The following is a 19,093-nucleotide window of genomic DNA, read 5'->3' on the forward strand; positions in this document are numbered from 1 at the left end:
AGAGGAATCAGCACCCACTGCCCTGGATTTGTTATCCAAGCCCAAGGTTTGAGTCTTACAGGACCTGGGAAAGGAAGTTGCAGCGGGCCTGACTGTTGCTGCTGTGTACCCCAGTGAGTTGTTGAGAAAATAGTAGCTCGGGCTTTCATTATCTAGATTTATGATATCCTTGATAAATCTTACAGGGAGTTGCTAGATGTTAAAGTGCACACATTTATTCACAGATGATACTTGACATGTTTCCACATAAACCTTTTAAGGGAAAAGAGGCGAATGGTTCTGAGGTTTTTATTTGCTGACGTGCAGGTGACCACAGTGGCTTCTGTGTGACCTCCCTGCTGGCTTTCTCTCCTCTGATGTTCTTGCTGCTGCTGGAATAATCTTGCTTAAATACCACATTGGTCATCGGGTCACAATTCTGCTTTAAAAACTCATTGTTTTTCTTACAAACTCTAAATTTAGCTTCCACAGTGCTCTGTTCCGAGTCCCCTGACTGTCCAGCCTCGCAGCCTTGCTTACTACAGCTTTCCCTCGTGCCCTGCTCCATGTGTGTCTGTCCTCTCCAAGAATACCTCCCCTCTTTCCTCCACTTATACAAATTCTCCTTAATGTCCAAGGCCCAGAGCAAGGCGTCTCTTTCCTGAAGGTTCCTGGACCCCTCTGTTCTCTCTTCTCTGAACTCCTCCGGCCCTCACGATCTTTGTACATATGCTTCATGCTGATCACTCTGATCCATGTGACTCCTCGAAAGGCATTAGCTTTCTCTCCTCTGATAGTGTGTGGGGGTATCTTCTGTATTATTCCTGTAATGCCTGGCACCTTGTAGACACTCAGTATTTGTTAACTAGTGTTGCCTCTAATGAGCTCCTGAGCTCCTTTTCCTTGGACATAGACATTTTTATTTTTCTTTCTTTCTTTCTTTCTTTCTTTCTTTCTTTCTTTCTTTCTTTCTTTCTTTCTTCTTTCTTTCTTCTTCCTTCCTTCCTTCCTTCCTTCCTTCCTTCCTTCCTTCCTTCCTTTCTTTCTTTCTTTTTTTTTTTTTTTTTAGATTTTATTTATTCATGAGAGACACAGAGAAGAGAGGCAGAGGGAGAAGCAGGTTCCCTATGGGGAGCCTGATGCGGAACTCGATCCCAGGACCCTGATCACAACCTGAGCCAAATGTCAACTACTGAACCACCCAGGCACCCTGAACATAGACATTTTTAAACTATGAAAGACCAAATCAGTATATTAGGAGTTCTATCTGAGCACGTTTGCCATTGTAGTAAGAGTAAATTTGGGGTGTTTGTGGAGAGCATTTTGGGGCCCCCTTCGATGATAATGTCAGTAAAATAGGTTATGCTTATGATGTGAGCAGCATGACCATGTGCTTTATCACCTCTTCTGCCAGTGTACGCCATCCGGGAAGCTGCCACCAACAACCTCATGAAACTTGTTCAGAAGTTTGGTACAGAGTGGGCCCAGAATACCATCGTTCCCAAAGTGCTAGTAATGGCAAATGATCCTAATTACTTGCACAGAATGACCACTTTATTCTGCATTAATGTAAGTATTACACATCTTTTACTGCTAAGCTCTACTGCTACAGGAGTCATTTGGGGCTGTATTTCTGAAATCTGAATCTGTTGTGTTCTGTTTGAAACCTGTTTCTTATACTGATTAATTCAGTTAGTTGATGGGAGAAAATGTCAGTTTTTAAATTCATGTTAAAAGCAGTAGTTAAAAAAAATTCATAAATAAATAAGTAAGTAAGTAAGTAAGTAAATAAATAAATAAATAAATAAAAGCAGTAGTTAAGGGTGCCTGGGTGGCTCGGTGGTTGAGCATCTGCCTTTGGCTCAGGTTACGATCCTGGAGTCCTGGGATCTTGTCCCACATCGGGCTCCCTGCATGGAGCCTGCTTCTCCCTCTCCCTGTGTGTATTGCTTTTTCTCTGTGTGTCTCGTGAATAAATAAATCTTTAAAAGAAGAGGGAGGGGATCCCTGGGTGGCGCAGCAGTTTAGCACCTGCCTTTGGCCTAGGGCACGATCCCGGAGACCCGGGATCGAGTCCCACGTCGGGCTCCCGGTGCATGGAGCCTGCTTCTCCTTCTGCCTGTGTCTCTGCCTCTCTCTCTCTCTCTCTCTCTCACTGTGTGCCTATCATGAATAAATAAAATAAAAAAAAAATTTAAAAAAAATTTAAAAAAAGAGAGAAAAAAGCAGTAGTCAAATCAGTGGTGAATTCTGGTTTAATTCTTTAAATGTTACCTTGTATCCCTCATTCAGATGCTCAGACTAGAAACATTTACCTGTTGGTCACTTACTTTTTTTTTTTTACTTACTTTCTTTTTAAGTTACTCATTTGGCTTTTTGGGTTTGGAGATATTTAAAAACATGAAAGTGTTTTAGGAGCATCTGGGTGGCTCTGTTGGTTAAGTGTCTAACTTTCAGTTTCAGCTCAGGTCATGATCTTGGGACCGGGGGATCGAGCCTTGAGTTGGGCTCTGTACTCAGCCAGGAGTCTGCTTGAGATCCTCTTTGCTTCTCCCCCTTTCCCTCTCCCCATGCATGCTCGCACTCTCTCTCTCTTTCAAATAAATAAATCTTTAACAAAAAACGAAACCTGAAAGTGTTTTAAATGTGCTATCTTAATTCTTTTCCAAGGCGCTGTCTGAAGCCTGCGGGCAGGAAATCACCACTAAGCAGATGTTGCCTATCGTGTTGAAAATGGCAGGAGACCAAGTAGCAAATGTCCGTTTCAATGTGGCCAAATCTCTTCAGAAAATTGGACCAATTCTAGATACTGAGTAAGATTTCAATATTAGTCTTATTTAAGAAGTAGATTTAAGTGTTTACCTTTTAAGTGGGGAGTAATAGCAGAGCCTAAGTTTAGTGATTTTTCACTTGACCTAAGGTAGGGGTTCGTGTAAAAGGAAGTAATTGGACAAGCATTTCTGAGGGTGTGACTGTCATTTGTGTCGAAGCTCTATGTGTAGATCATTGTCTGGAGCTAAGTCTTTTGAGGGTTTAGAATACTTAGTACTTGTCAGGTATATATTATAAACATTTACATTTTTTTTTTTTTAATTTTAAACTTCATAAATGACCAGAGACTATATATACCCTATAGTATTTATCTGGCCCAGAGGATGCCTCTCACAGACAATATTGTTGGATTTTAGTGCTCTGCAGGAGGAAGTGAAGCCAGTGCTACAGAAGTTAGGTCAAGATGAGGACATGGATGTCAAATACTTTGCACAGGAAGCCATAAGTGGTAAGTCTTTCTGTGTTCTGTCCTGCCCTGGTTAGTGGGGTGTGAGCGAGTGAGGTGGGCAGGTGATGCATGTTTCGGAGCAGGGGTGGGGGGCTGCTAGGATGCCATGCCCCTCGGGGTGGAACCTTCCTGGCCCGCCATGAAGCAGGCCACTTTCTGAGTCGCAGTAGAGGGCTGGGTAGAAGTAGGACTCTTGCTGGTGGAAGAACAGTTTGTTGTTTGGATTTCAATCCGTGTTTAAAGTGTTTTTTTTTTTTTCGTGTTTAAAGTTTTTAACTCGATGAACTTGGCAGAGTAAAGAAACTGACCGCAGTGAGAAGTTCAGAGTCTCATGCTCTTGCATCATTTATTGTCATACTAATATTCACGTAGACGGTTCATAAACTTTCTGTACCACTAACTTGATTTTGTTTGGAATTTTCCAGTGCTTGCGTTGGCATAATGAGGAACAGGAGGGAAAGGACTTTTACTAAATTCTTATCACAGAGTTCTAGTCCCTCTGTTCTTAAACTGGGTGGAGAAAAAGTGGAGAACCTTCAAGACCTCATCCAAGCAGATGGCAGCAGCTTACAAGAGATCAAATTTCAGTGACTTGATTCTTTCTAAAGATGAACTGGGATTTTTATTCGTCATCTTTTTTGGAATAATTATTTTTGAAGCATTTTACTGTTTGTGACCAGTTCCTGATACTTGGTACAGTCATTTCTTGATTGTCTTCCTCCTGATTCCCCTGGCACCGTGTGGGCTCCTGCATCTCACTGCTTCATCAGGCCCTGGCCACTTTTTATTCCCACCAAGCTCGGGTGGGTTTGGACCCAGACAGGGAGTGGAGTGATTCTCTTGACGTTTACATATATTTGTGTGTCTCTTCATCATTCCAAAGTCAGTGTACATGGTTCAGAATAACTTATTTTATAAACACTCTATTTGGGAGACACATGGAGATGCATGTAGGGAAAGCCATATTTTCCTGGATCATGATGGTCTGCATTAGCATCTCACATGGAAGGGGGGTGTGGAAGCTCAGGGTTCATGTATTGGATGTTTTGGTTTTTATTTGCTTGATTTTTACTGTAATCATGTCATTCAGAAACCTGGAGTACGGATGCATCTTGGTGCTCACATGTTGTTGAAACTGACCTGGGCGCCAGTGGCGCAGCACCGTGAGGGCGTCCAAAACACTTCGCTCCCTCCTTCTCTCTGCTGAGAAACATAAAGTGTAGTGCCTCCTAACATGCAGTAGTTTCATGGCTTCATCGTAAGATTGCTGTTTGATGTTTCTGATGAGTAGAGAAAGTGCTGATAGAGTATCCTGAGGATTTCCTGCTCTCTGCCTGGCTCTGTGTCCGGCGTGTTGACATCTGGTCCTTGGTGCTGTAGCTTCAGTACCAGTGTTCCAGAATCGGTGATGCTGGCCACCCACCATTTGCAGTGTTTGTGCTATGTCCACGGTAAAACCTCATTAATTCCTCCTGGAATTTAAGATAATGAGTTAAGCCGAAGGGTTTGCTGGAGCAAATTAACAGTATGTAAGGCAACCTGTTGTATCTGAACTACTGAAGCCATTTTAAACAGCACCCTTTTACCAGTTGTTACGCCAGTTACTGAACACTCTTCAGTTGTATTAAAATACCTTCCTGGGGATTGCTACAGGCCACACCCTTTTAAAGATGTATTATACTCTATCTCTGAAATATATACGTATGTATTTCATAGAAAATATACATATTTTTCCTTTTAGATTTAATTATATTTTTCACCTACTCAAACTGGCCTTGTCCTAATGAAGTCTAATTAATGAGGTTTTATTGTAGCTTATTTTTTGCTCCTTGTATGTTGCTTTGTGGTTTCCTTGTTTCCATTTTGGTTTTTTAATTCATTCAGTGAGCCAGGGAGTCATGTTCTGTTTAACTTTGTACATGAAATTGTTATATGAAACCAAGTTTGACCAGATGTTTCCAGGTTTGTCTTACCTTAGAGAAACCGAACGTTTTAAATCACACATCATCTGCCTGCATTTGAAACTGCCAGCCAACCTTATAGGAAGTGTCTATTTTATTACTTTTTGGGCCAAGGATTAAATGTATTCCTACATTTTCATTTTAATATTATGCTATAAACATTTAATTTTAGTGTTGGGGTTCTTCTGTTTTTTACTATCTCTAGGTTATGGTCCACTTCAGTGAACTGCATATTTGAGAGACTATTGTCTTGATTCTTGAAACAAACTTGGACAACTGTTGCTTTACTCTTTGGTTGGAAATACCATTGGTTTTGGGATGGACTTTTAAATGTCCTTTAGACTTCAGATATACCCATTCGGAAGCCCTTAAGTGTTGGCCTCTCCTTCTAAGACTTTGGTGAAGAGGAGACAGGAGCCCTGGCTTTCTCAGACATGAGTCTGGGAGCTAAGGAGGCTCTTTTTGGGTGACCCTTTAGGGACTTCATTCACTCTTCGTATCTCAAGCAATAGGGAATCTGTTGTATTACTCAGGGGGAACTATTCTTGTCATATTAACCACGGATCCGTTTTCCTAACTTGATATCACTAGAGTGGTGGCTCCAGGAACTCTGTAAGGGCAGGGATTTTTGTCTCTTCTGTCTTCTGCTGTATTGCCAGCACCTAGACCAGTGTCTGGTGTACATAGTAGGTACTCAATAAAAATTTGTTTAACAAATCTCTAAAATCTGTCCCTCTGATGTGTTACATGCGGGAACAAGTCATCGAAGGTACCACACTACATCCCATTCTCCCTCAGCACAGCAGAAAGATTCTGCAGCCCTTAAGCTTTGGGTCATCCTTCTTCATGTCCCCTGCTCTGGCCACGGTTCTGTGGGGATTTACATGGCTGCCTGAGATGTACGTTGGCATCTGTTTGCTTGATGAGGAAAGTGAAGTGGAGACCTACATAGCAAGCTGATGCCAATAAAGAGGGCTCCTCAACCCTGGAATCCACCTTAGTGTTTCTTCCTATGTTGCGTGGGGTTGACCTGTCACAGGTTTGAGAGACTAGATCTTTTTCCTCTGTGCTGCCAAGAAGACAGGAACCTGAAGGTACGTCCTGTTTCATAAGGACGCACTGGTTAATGTCTGGTTTTCAATGAGGGCTTGTTGAAGTCAGAGTCCTCAGCTCCCGGAAATGCCACAGCTTGGCCACTGGGAGCCAAGGCCTCAGGGGTCTTTGCTGGATGGCTTGTCCTGACTCAGCCCGGCAGCCTGACCTGTGAGCCGTCTCATCCAAGCATCTGCGATCCTTGCATAGGCCTTCTGGGGAGACAGACCTGTCATTCCTGAGCCGGTGGTGGAGCTCCAGCAATGCTTTCTTGGTGCAATCTTATGTATTAGTCACTGTGTTGCCACAGAGTTGACAATCTGGTGCTTTCCTGCAGCAGTCACAGTGGCTGTGTCCCACCCAGGGATGGTGGGCAGGGTGGCCAAACGCACTGCATGCTAATTCTTCCTTCTTGCCTTTACTTAAATTCCTCTAACACTTGATTTTCCTCCTGGCACTCTTCTCTTGAAGCCTCCTCTGTCATCTCTGCTTGGAAATCTGAGGGGAGAGGGAGCTGTACCCTCACTTTAAGGCTGAAGTGATGGGTACTCTGTGCTTCTATGACAGTCTCCCTCTGTTGTGTGTCCTGCCTCCATCCTTTCCTTGCCCCTTCTTCCTGGTCACTCACATGTCTCCCGTCCTCGTACCCGCGGTGGTTTCACTGTTGCCCGTTTGTCTCCGTGAACCTGCTGTTTCCAGGAAATTACATAATGTTCAGTTGAGATGGAAATCTGGAAGATGAGTTTAATTACTCATTGGGTAGAAAAGCCAAGTAGTTTATTTCTCCAGAGTTCTCTGAAGCTGATATTACCAGTTCTGGAAGGATCCAGGTCTTTTCTGCCTGGTTGGGGGTGTGCAGGCAGGCAGTGACCAAGATGCGGGGGAGCCCCGAGCTGACACTTTCCATGGCGCTCGAGGGAAAGGCACCTCAGGAAGGTTCTAGGGCGAGCCAGCTTTCTCTGCCCAGGGGACCACACGCTTGTAGGTTCCTGTGCTCTGCCCAGCTGGGGGCGTCCTGGCTGGGAGGCGCAGGTGGGCTGAGGAGGGCCGTGCCCTGGTCAGGGGGTCAGGGTCAGGGGCGTTACTGGACTGTCTGTATCTCTAGCGGTGGCCCAGAGACTGAGGAAGCTAGATTTCCCTGTGAAGGACAGTGAGGAGCCCAGCAGCCCTGGGGCTGACAAGAACCACTTCCTGAGACCCAGAGGGCCTGGAGAGGACACCGGGAAGGTAAGTGCTGTTGACACCTGGATCCCCTCCTCTGGGGCTGAGGTGGACATGGTCCAGTGGCCTGGCATTCCGGCAGGTAGCCACTGAAGCAGCGCCCTAACTCCCTGCGGAGACAGGCCGGCTTTTAGGGCCAGGAGTGTATTTTTAAAGCCTGTTGTCCTCTCTCTTGTCCTTCGTCCTGAGAGTATTTCTGAGGGGTGGGCATTTCGGAGCTCTGTCACTCCTGTGGCTCGAGGTCTGTCCCCCCCCCCCCCCCCCCCCCCGCCGCCCCACTCAGAGACAGCGAGGCTCACACACCGGACAAGGGTGCTTGGGGAAGAGCTCTTACAGAAATGGGTTATTTCCACTAAGCTCAGAGACTATAGACCTCCATATTTGCTACAACTCCGCTCAGGTGGTCCTGTCCGATCAAGGACAAAACCGTTCCTGTCACTTTTACTGGGTAATGGTCCAAAGCCCCATTTGATGCCGCCACTCTAGAGAAGATGTGCAAACGTTTTGAATTTGAGCGTCATTGTTTGTTAATTGGAGCTGGTATGGGTCACAGCCCTGGGGCTGTTAGGAGGGTGCCTGGGGGCTCACAGATATAGTTGACGCTTGAACAGTGTGGATTAGGGGCACTTCCCCCCTTCCTGGGGCAGTCAAAAATCTGCATATAACTTCTGACCCCCCCCCCCAACATTACTACTGATAGCCTGTTGACCAGAGGCCTACTGACACCACCAACAGCCCGTGAGCGCACACTTTGTATGGTGTGTGTGTTCCATACTGCGCCCTTACGATCCAGTCAGCTAGAGAGAAGAACACGTGTTAAGAAAATCCTAGGAGAAATACACCGGCAGGACACTGTATTTGTGGGGCGACCCCGTCCGTGGCCCCCGCGTGGCTCAGCCCGTGTTGTGTGAGCGTCCGCTGCGGCCAGGGAAGCGGCTGCCGCGCCGCCGCGTGTGGAAGCCCCGCTGCACCTCCCGGTCCGGCTTCCGCCGGCACTGGCGCCTGCAGCGGTGGGGCTGCTTGGTGAAGGCTCTGACATCGAAACGCTTGTTCTAAGGCCCCGTGGCTTTCCCTTCATTTCATGTAAACTGAGGCCATGAGAACGGTTTCCTGTTGTGCAGGCCGAGGTGCCGCGGGGCTGGTCTGGGTGGCCCCGCAGCCTGAGCCCTCAGCCCTTGGGTGTCACGGAGCGCGGCCTGGGAGGAGCCCTTCACTGAAGGAGCAGGAATGATAGTCGCATATTTTTAGGCCCGACCCGCAGCCCTGCTTGGGAAGAAAGGTGTGAGGGGCTTTCTACAAGTTCAGAACCGCCTGGCTGGGCCATGAGGGCCTGTCGCCCCTGACCTGGGCCTGGAGTAGCTGGGGACCGGCCCTGGTGGCCGAGTCGGTCCTCACAGCCCTGGGTGGGAGGCGCTGGTTTTCCCGGGGCGCCAACCTCCCCCCAGTCCTGTTCTGCCTTCTGGGGCGAGGCTGTGGACGATTTAACCCAGAACCCCCTGGCCCGACACTCAGGGAGCCTTCCCCGCCTTTGTGTGACCCTAGGAAAGTGGCCCGGGTGAGAGGGAGGGGACGGAGTGCTGCCAGCAGGGCCCTGCGTGTCAGGGGCCGGCGCCAAGTGAGTGATCCAGGAAGTCATCCAGAGCGAACCAGGAATCGTTCTTAACCCCTCGCTCACTGTCCCTGTCGCGGCCCTGGACCTGCCTCAGCCGCTCGAATCGTTCTTAACCCCTCGCTCACTGTCCCTGTCGCGGCCCTGGACCTGCCTCAGCCGCTCGTCGGGGCCTGGGAGCCGCGGGAAGTCAGGGCCGGCGGCCAGGCAGCCGCTCGCTCCAGGAGAGCAGCCCCAGGAGAGCAGCCCCGAAGGGAGAGTTAGGGCGGGGGCGCTGCCAGGGGCCTGCCCGGGGCCTGCAGAGCAGCCAGCTCCCCGCGGGCCTGCCAGGGAGCAGCGTGGCTGCTGAGGCCCCGCAGGCCCAGGGCAACTCAGCCGCCCATTGGTGGTGTTGGCACGGCCGGGCCCCCCCACCCCCCCAACCCCCGTGGCCGCCCTCCTGGCCTCTGACCACGGAGCTGCCACTGGCCTGTCAGGCGAGGGTTAACAGGGGATTTGTTTATTGAATCACGAAGTAGCTGTCACATGATTTTAATCAAAACACCATTTCCCTGACAACAGTGATGTCAGTCCTGTTATTGCAGGAAGGAGCAGCTGTGAGGGACGTTCAGTCTCCCCGCGAGCGCAGGTCTGGGGACTCGCATCAGGCGAAGCATCCGTAAATAGCGGTTGTGGGCGCCGTGGGGCCGAACCCCCTTCCTCCGCTCCCGTCCATCCAGCAGCCTGTCCAGCCGCCTGTCCTGCAGACACCGGCCGAGGAGTCTCCTCTCCTCCTGCACCCCTTGCTTCTTTCCACTCTTGGTTTTTTTTTTTTTTTTTTTTCAGTTTTATTTATTTTCCCCAAACTCCAAGCCATACGGGCCCCGAGGATGTCTGGCCTCTGTCCCCTGTGCTCCCACTAGCCTGCAGTGGGGGGGACGGGGAACATTGTGACATTGTGTGGCTCAGGAGTCTCAGCTCCTGGGTGAGGAGGGGCTGCTTGTCCTCCTTGTGTCCCCCCCGCCCCCCACCACTGAGAGAAGTCGGGGGGCTTCTGGGGCCATCTGTGGAGTTTGGCTCTGGATGCTGGGAGGGGAGAGGCCTTTGCTGAGGACAGATCGGAGCCCAGGGAGGCCAGCTGGAGCAGCGCCCTCGAGCTCTGGCCTTCTCTTGGCACCATCTCCCTGTGGGACTTTGGGGACCGAGAAGGACCCCCAGGCCCTTGGACCCTATGCCCAGGAGCTTGACCTGAAAGTTGGAGGTGGATGACAAAAGCCCATTTTTGGGTGGGATGTGGCTTCTCGTGAATGCTCTTCTGTCGGTGTTACCCGTGGCTGGCGCTGCCCGAACTCATAACCGAGAACGGAGTCCAAGGCAAGGTTCTGGGCTCCTAACCTGGAGCGGGTGTGCAGAATGGGCAGCCGGCCTTAACCCCATGCAGAGATCTCATAGGTGCCACACGACCACTATCCGAGTCCAGTGTCAGGGTGGAGTTCAGTGAAGCAAGGCAGGCAGAGGGGAGATGGTGTGACGAGCCGTCGGGGCAGCTGCCAGTCTCCGCGGGGCTTTCTGCTCCACAGGCTGGGCTGGCCAGGCTGCCCGGAACCTCAGCAAACCTATGTGGTACATCAGCTGGCGCGCGTTCCCATATTAGCACCGGGGACAGTGGGCCTTGGCGGTGATGCGCTCGGCCAGGGGCAGGGCTCGGAGCAGTGCCAGGGCCCAGGACTGTCAGGGGTGCTTGCTGCTGCCCCCCACACCGTCCCTGGCAAGAAATGGGTAGGCACCAGTCTGTCCAGAGGGCCTTGGAGCCAGGGTGGCTGCCCCAGGGGGTGGGCTGGGGGAAGCTAGGCGCTGCTTTCCTGGCCAGGCCCTGCATCCCTGGGGCCTCCTCCAGCAGCCTGCTTGCCCACTGGCTCACTCTGCTGGCACAGGGACCCTGTTCAACATTTGGGTTTCTCTGGTGACTAGAGGGCAGTTCTTGGGTCTCACACTGAAGAGTCAGTGGAGGCTGTGAGTGCAGGGTCCTCTGCGTGGTGGGCTTCTGGGAAATACCTTGAGGCTCTTCTCCGTTCAGCCGGACCCCACTCCTAGTTAGCAGGTGGCCCTGGAGTGGTAATGGGCTTGCTCCTGAGGGTCAGCTCTGTCTGACCCCTTCTCGGCATCTCAGGCCCCATTATTTCCTCCTCATCTTTGGGGAGCAAGGTGAGATCAAGTAAAATGCTCAAAGCCTCCCTGATGGGGAGGGTGACTGCGTTCTCCCTTTGAGAAGCAGAGGTCTGGGGCGCTGGCAGTGAGGGAGGCGGGCTGGTGGGTTGGCCGCAGACACCGTATCCCTCTGGAAGCGTGGGCACTGTTGGCAAGTCCTGGGCCCCACTTGGCCCAGCAGAGGCCCGGGGCCTGGGGCTCAGCTCTCCCTGGCCCCATCTTCCTATACCTGGGCCAAGCCTCTGGCTCAGAGGTCACAGAAGGGAAGGATGTTCTGGAGAATGTGTAGGTCAGGGGCCTGACTGGCTAGTGTTGGCCAGTCTCTGCTGGCAGGTCTGTTATTTTGGCCTATACCCTGGGGTGGATTTTGGCAACACAAAAATGATGGAGAAATTTGGTGGGAAAGGGAAAAGTCTGCAAAACATCGTTACTGAAATTGAGTGCTTTCCTTAAAAAAAGGAGGCAATTGAGAGCCAGTAAGTCTTCTGGGGGCTGAGCACCTGTGCTGGGTGCTGGGCAGGGCAAGTCGGTGCAGAGGGCTCTGTTCTTTTCCTGCCCCTGACAGCCACCTGCACCCCTGCACCTGCAGGTGGGTGATCCCTGTGTGGGAGCCGTCTCTGTTCTATAGCATGGGCTCCACCAAAATGGTTTGAGTGAAACCAGATCTCAGTTGAACTCGCTGCCAGAGAGTAGGATCTAATACTGCCCTTTCCCTTGGGGTCTGGCACGAGGACCGTGCGAACGTACGAGAGTGGCTTCTGATGCCTCACGGATTGTCCAGCCCGAGTGCACTGAGCAGGTGGCCCTGGGAGGGGCGGCCGTGTGTTCACGCGGCGGGGAGGGGGGCCTCCCGCGGACCCCGGGGCGTGACGTGGTGAAGTGGTAGCCGTGTCTCGCTGGCCCGGGTTCCACCCCTTGCTCTGGAGTTGCTTGAACTTGGGGAGCCCGGTGCGCTGCCTCCCCTCCTCCTGCTACTGAGGCCGTTCCGGGGTGGAGCACATCCGCGAACCCGAGAGCGGCGGCCCGCGTGCCCGTGGACAGGCTGTGGTTAGCTGTGCTCCGTCAGCGTTCAGTCGCGGCTAACGTGGACTCGGGCGATTTCAGAGCAAGGTATTATTTACCCTGCTGACGTCAATGAGAACATATTATCCACTGTCCTTCTGTAGCCTGAAATGAGCACCAGAGCTCAGGGAACACAGCCACCTTCCAGACTCTACAAATTCCACTCATGGCCTGATGAGGTAAAGGCCCTACCTCCATCTGACATTCATCTCACCCAGGCTTTTAGAAAACAAGTTGTTTTTATTTTAATTCAGTTTTAGGTTGGAAACATAAAAACAGTACATTTTCCTCGCAGAACATTACCCCATGTAAATTACCATTTGATAACAAAGATCGTTTATTAAACTGCATTTTAGGCAATTTCCTAACATTGAGGGACAGGGTCCATTTTGATTTTTTTCCACATTGGAACTATTATGATTTGCACTCAAAATACCAAAGCTATTGAACTCACCAATTTCTTAGTAATTTAAAAAACACAGAAAAAAATAACTACAGATTTTTATCAAAAGTAACTCTTTTCACAAACCAAACATCCAGCAAAGACCACCCTCCCCCTTTCAGAAATAAGCAAAGAATCTTGCCCTTTCTACAAAGTGCAAATATCTTGATCACTTTTATTTCTTAAATCGCAGTCCCCAAGAGAGGCAAATCTTTTCTGCTGCTTTTCCCTCCAGAGATTTTGGTGGAGGCAGGTTTCATTCACCACAAGTAGTGGGAAGGCACCTCTCCTTGGATTTCCCGGACTGAGCAGATCTTGCACCAGATAGGCCCCGCACAGCCAACGGCGGGTCTGAGTTCGCTCTCCTTGCTCGGGACAGAATTCCAGTCTGCGCCCTTCTTTTCCCAGGATGCTCTTTTGTACTTCTATTTTTACAGTGCCCCTCTACCCACCCACTGTGCCTCTGAGAAGACAAAGTATTCAAAGCGCATTAATTGTTTCATCCCTAAAAGTGTCTAATCTCCTATTTGATGGACCTTGACAGCACACCCCTCCTGCAGGCCAGGCCGCTTTCCCGATTCTTCTCCGAGGGCCTCCTTCCGTGGGGCCGGGTCTGTGGGGCTGCAGTGCTGAGCCAGAGCCCTGCATTTCGGCCCCCTTGCAATCAGGGAAGGGTGTGTGTGCCCTTCCACCATATGCTCTAGGAAATTGGTAGGTTGTGTGACTAGGAGAAACTAGATGTCTTTGATGTGAGTCTAAACTTCTGTAGTTAACTGGACCCTGGAAGGAGGGCGGTGTGTGGGGCCTGTGTCTCTTAAGGCTGGTCCCGCACGGCCGCCTGGGGGTAGCTGCCCAGGGGAGAAGACGCTTGTGGGGACAGGGTCACAGCCACTGCCACCCCCGTGCTTAACTAAGATGGGGGCTTTGTTGACACAGCTGTTGGCTGTGAAGAGTCAGGTGCTACTGAGGAGGGGAGGGAGTGCCCAGGGAGGAGCCAGGAAGCCCCAGAGCTGGTCCTGGCTCCCCCACGGGCCTGGCAGTTCACCGGAACTTCCCGAGCTGTGGTGTCCTCAACTGTGAAAAGTGAGGACTGTATGCGTCCTGCTAATTTCACAGAATTGTCGCGAGGCTTAGAAGAGATTCCCTGGGAAATGTTTGGTGAGTTAAGGTCCAGCTAGGAGTTGTTGCTCCTTGCAGATGGGCAGGCTGACTTGGGGCAGAGCTGTCAGCTGCCCCCCTCCCCTGCGGGGGGCTGTGACCCTGAAGCTGCTGTCCCAGAGGGGACGTGGGCAGGACACCCGCCTGAGCTTACCCTGCCACCTCCTGGGACCACAGGCTGAGCGGGGGGCGCTCTGTGATCAGTGACCCCCCCCCCCGGGGCCCCTGGGCAAGTGAGACACATACATTTAAAGAGTCTTTGTCCAGTGTTGAAACAGAGGCAGAGACTACTGCTCTTGTCTTCCACACACACCACTCTGAAGAGAAGTTCTGTAAAAATGTCCTGAAGCAGCACAGCAACCACAGACCCCTGCCTATGCAATGACTCCAACTCACTACCTGTTCTCCAGTTTGTCCCTTTGATGTCTAGGCACACAGAGAGCGAGCGGCTCGGGTGGCTCCCGAGGAGGCAGTAGGGGCGGCCCGGTTCAGGGGTACAGATGCGGTCAAGGTAAGCCCCCTGCGCTGGGATTCCATCGCTGCTCCCGGTGGTGCCAGCAGCGCTGTGAGGGCTCTAGAGAAAGGAGGGTGTGGCAAGAGGTCTGGAGTAGGAATTTCCTTTCAACCAAAAGGGTGCTTAGGTGTAACTAAGGACAGAGGCTTTTGAATGTATCCTGGAGAATGGGGAACCCCGCTCCTTTGATGTCCCCAGCCCTTCCTAGTGGGGCATCCCCCCTCTTAGTGCTAAGGACAGTGTGGGGGCAGGGCAGGGGCGAAGCTGGAGGGGCCTGGAGTTGGCAGGAGGGAGGGTGGCCTGCCCCCTCCCCAGAAGGACCCAACCCAGGCCCTCCTCCTCAGAGGGTGGGGCAGGCCAGCCGCACCCGAGGGACTCTCGAACAGCTTACGCGCCCAGCAGGTCTTTATTTCCGAGGCAGCTTTCTCTTTCCGAGGAGGCAAAGTCTGATACAGGAGGGAAGGGGTTTTGTTCCTATGGAAGCAGCAGCCCTCAGCGCCATGCCCTCGTCCTCTCCTGTGGGCCCCAGTCGTTTGTCTTTAAGAGGGTAGTGGAGAGGGGAAGCTGTAGAGAACCTTCTGCCCCCTTCTCTGTTCCTGAGGTACTGGGAGGGCGGTGCAGGGTCAGGTGCAGGGTCAGGTAGCTCCCCAGGGGCTTGAAAACAGAACACACACCTTTCTGCTGTTAACACATTCTACTTGCCTTACAGGGACCAGCCTATCAGTTGCATGTAAATACTGAGACACACTTGCCCAACTGGAAATTGCAGAACTAGTGCATTTTTCCCAAAGCAGAGACTAATACCCCTGGATTAAAAAAAGACCATAAAAAATAAAGTACCACACATATTGCACTTTTTGCCGAATGAAATTTTTACCTCACGTTCATCTCACCAAAGTCTCTTCAGAGGAGCCTGGTTTACAAGATAATAAAGCTAATGATTACTATACAGTAGTGTACACACTGCTAACGTGAAACAAACTGGAAAGAAAGTCCTTATTTCAAAGTAGCCTCATAAAAAGAGTGGTACGAAGCCTTCTTAGTGTTTGAGTGTGTGTGGAAGCCACTTGGAAGTGTCCCGAGGTCACTGGTTAGGGGACAGAGCGCTGGAGGTGATCCCACAGGGCTGGGAAAACACTTGATCGACTGTCACCAGTTGCCTCTCAGTAGCTTACATTTCAATAAAGACGGATCGTTACGGAATTTACTGATTTCTGCTTGAAATAATGAGAAAAGCAAATAGCTTACGACATGGGGTCCAGCAGGGCGGCTCGTGCTCTTCCCCCAGGGAGGGCCTCCCAGACTTGGTCACTGCCGGGGAGTGTCCCTGCAGCTGGCTCTGGGCCCTCTGACTTCCACCAGCCTCTCCTCTGCACCCCCATTCCCCACTGCCCCCCGCCTTACCAGTCTCTGTCACCACTCTCAGGGTTCTTGGGCTGGAGGGGCTCGGAGCCTGGGAGGAGGGAGGGGAAGCAGGCATCTGTGTCAACCTGCCAGTGCCACTCCTGCCGTCCCATTTTCAGGCTGGAAGGCATTTTAATTTCATAAACATTACAGCGCTTCTGTAGTATATTTTGGAAAAATATCCTTTAGTCTAAACAAATCAAGCCCTATTTCATAACTGGCTTATTTTGCAAAGACTGAAAACAGATTAGAGATCTTAATGAAAGGATCGCGTGAATGAAATGATGTTCTCTATTTCACGAAGTCATCAATCCTAAGCATGAGGAGGAATAAACAATTCAAGGAGGGAACAGAATTCATTCCTACTGGATTTTCAGGAGTTGTAAAATCACAGAAACGACAGTCCTCCACAGCACCCCCTCTCACTAATGCCCGGACGCTCACCCCAGCGCTGGGGGGCTGCTCCAGTCACCCACACTGGAGGGCTGTGCACATGTCTCCCCACTTGCCTGGACACCTACTACAACCAGGAAAGGCGACTTAAAGGTGTGTCTAGATGCAGCATCAACGTAGTGTCTCTCTCCTTTGTGCTTTGTGATGCTTTGTGCTTATGCGTTCACCTGCTGATAGGACAGGCCATTCTACAGGACAGAAATGACCGTCTTGGGTCAGTAACACTGGGTTTCTAACACTGGGGTGCTGCCGTCCAAGCGACGGGTTCCTTGTTACTTCTAGGTATATGATTGGTGAGCTGTTGCATCTAGCTCTCACTTAGTCCCATGAAAAATCTGTAAGGGTTAAGGTTACGTTTCACTAGTCATTGAACATGTTTGGCAGATGATCTGCTAGATGGTTAACACATTTGTGGTTTTAAATATTGCTGTAATACTTGAACGTTTCGTTGCAAGTCAAAACTTTTAAGGAAATTAAGAATGCGATTCCCACATGGTGGAAAACAAACTCCGAAGTGACTTTGGATTTAGCATTGACATAAATGAAAACTGTTGGTTCTACAGAAAAGAAAGAATTAAAGCATGATCTGGGGGAAAAGGCACAGCACTACCACTTCACATGGGAGATCGAAGTTCATGTTCTTGTCCTTGAAATTTCTAAGCCCTATACGAAACTGTCCAAATATACAAAGCTCAATGAACTACTAGCAACACAGAGTGTAAAGTCAAAGTAGTTACTACATTTTAAAAGAGACTCGAGGTCCTCTACAGCCTGGCGGCCCCAGACCAGCAGTCTGTGCAGGAGACTCCGCAGGAAGAGCCCGTCTTCCCTGGCCCAGGGCTGCCCTCCCGGGGGCTCCTCGTGGTTCTAAAGGGGACGATGCTGAAGCCCTAAGGGACCCTGCAGAAGGGGGGAGGGGGTCATTGCTCCCAGGTGGAGACGTCTGCCAGTCTCAGGGGTCAGTGCCAGCTGTCACTCAGTGGCCCCTGAAACAGCTCACGTTCCACTTCTCTGCAGTGGTCTTGGGGACGACCTGCAGCAGCAGCTTCAAACTTAGGATTCAGCGACCAAGCACAATTTTCCTTTATTTTCTGTGCATCAGATTCCATTACATATTCTTGACTTGCCTAACAGAACGTGCTGTTGCTTGGCCTCAGTGAAAAATATAGTGTGTTTCTGTGTTTTGCCCATCTCTAACGGCACATGGTTCTTTTGCTTCCATCGAGGCTTCCCTCAATGAATTGGTGTAGTTCTACAGAAAACCTATGTCTGGGTGTCTCCTTGTGGAAAGCTCTGTCCACCTCCCGTGAGAGCCTGCTCCACTTGACGTTTGGGCAGGAGCCTCGGCGACCACGATGCTCCAGCACTTGCCCCAGAAGACTGGTGGACAGAGCCGGGAGAAAGGGACATGTGCCTGGCCAGGCCCTTGGATTCCAGTCGGGCAACTTAATTTTTCTCCATTTAGGAGAGGGCAGGAAGATAAGCTTTAAATTTAAAAGGCTGGAATAAAAGTAGAAATCCCCATTCTTCCTTCACTTGACCTGCCTCACTCCAGTGCCGACGCTAATTCACCAGGACGTAGCCGCCATGCTGTGGGTCCACAGCCTCCAGCATCTCACAATCAAAGAGTCCAGGGAACTCGGAGAGGGTGAGTGGGTCATAGCTGGAGGTGGCCTCCTGCAGTCCTGAGCTCCGCTGTGGACAGTCCTGTGTGGCCAGGCTGCCCTGTTGGGTTCCGTCCATTGGGTACTGGCAGGGAGGTGGGTAGTCTGGCTCAGGGGATGCTGCCCCGGACAGCTCGCAAGTCTGGTAGGAGAACGGGAGGGGTGCCGGGGTGGCCCCTGCCTGCTGGGGAGGGGGTGGTGGTGGGGGCGGTGGTGGCAGTGGAGGGGCTCGGGGGCCAGGGGCCGGAGGCAGGGGCTGCAGCTGCAGCTCTCGGAAGGGGCCAAGGAAGGGGCTGTACTGCATCTGCTCGGCGGTGGTAGGCTCCAGGACAGGGCTCAGGGACTGGGCCAGGCTGAAAGGGGGTGGTGGTGGCGAGGATGGTGCGGGCGGCTCCTGGCGGGGCAGGGCCAGCTGCTGGCCCGGCGGGTATGAGCTCTCGGCGATCTGCATCTGATTGAAGTATGCCTGCAGCTGAGACTGCTTCTGCAGGAAGAGGCGCTTCTGTTGGAGTCTAGATGGGCAACAGCAAAAGACATAATTTCACATCTTCCTTAGTGATGGCAATCTTATATCCATCCGGGATCAGTCCTCTCACTTTTCCGCAGCAGAAAAAAAAAGGGGGGGGGGTAGGAATCACCTGTGTCGGGGTTCCTACACCTGGTATATTGTCTCTCCGATTCTGCTGGTCCCTCAGTGTTACGCTGAACCCTAAGTAATTTTCCCTAAGACCGAGTTTTTCTCCCTATGAAGCGAGAGGCTGGTTTCCCATCTGGAGTGTGTGCAAGCAGGGTGACGCCTGGCCTCTGGGGGTGGCCATAGGCTAATGGATTAGGGGAAGTCTACATTGGCCCAGCTGCTTCTGCTGGTGCAATGTGGGGACACGAACTACCACAAGGGACAATGGAGGGCCTCTCTGCATGATGGCCATGTACACTGCCATAGGCCATGGGTTTCTGAAAGCTTAGGTCTGTCTATTCAGAACTCGATGGGAAATACTAAAAGGGAAAGAAAAGAAAGCGAACTCCGGCCTGCCACCTCCTGCTGGGCCCACCTGTCACAGACACTG

At 51.2% G+C, this 19,093-nt stretch overlaps 2 protein-coding genes across 6 annotated transcripts in view; one reads left to right on the forward strand and one right to left on the reverse strand.

The window, feature by feature from the left end:
- Window positions 1-19,093, forward strand: part of PPP2R1B (protein phosphatase 2 scaffold subunit Abeta) — a 70,950-nt gene that overhangs the window by 18,275 nt on the left and 33,582 nt on the right. For 2 of the 5 annotated variants that reach the window (XM_041770392.1, XM_041770393.1), the window contains exons 12-15: window positions 1,394-1,548; window positions 2,650-2,792; window positions 3,168-3,259; window positions 7,418-7,539. In XM_041770392.1, the coding sequence (XP_041626326.1) occupies window positions 1,394-1,548; window positions 2,650-2,792; window positions 3,168-3,259; window positions 7,418-7,539 (512 nt within the window). Of the gene's footprint in view, window positions 1-1,393; window positions 1,549-2,649; window positions 2,793-3,167; window positions 3,260-3,684; window positions 5,947-7,417; window positions 7,540-14,401; window positions 14,503-15,214; window positions 15,359-19,093 lie in introns of those variants that run through there. The other 3 variants (XM_041770391.1, XM_041770395.1, XM_041770394.1) reach the window with 3 other exon arrangements.
- SIK2 (salt inducible kinase 2) overlaps window positions 9,945-19,093 on the reverse strand; it is a 129,103-nt gene continuing 119,954 nt past the window's right edge. The window contains exon 15 of the mRNA XM_041770390.1: window positions 9,945-18,538. Within this exon, the coding sequence (XP_041626324.1) occupies window positions 17,926-18,538 (613 nt within the window). The 3' untranslated portion in view covers window positions 9,945-17,925. The remainder of the gene's footprint in view (window positions 18,539-19,093) is intronic.

The sequence above is a fragment of the Vulpes lagopus genome, chromosome 10, assembly GCF_018345385.1.
Source record: "Vulpes lagopus strain Blue_001 chromosome 10, ASM1834538v1, whole genome shotgun sequence".
NCBI classification, from domain to species: Eukaryota; Metazoa; Chordata; class Mammalia; order Carnivora; family Canidae; genus Vulpes; species Vulpes lagopus.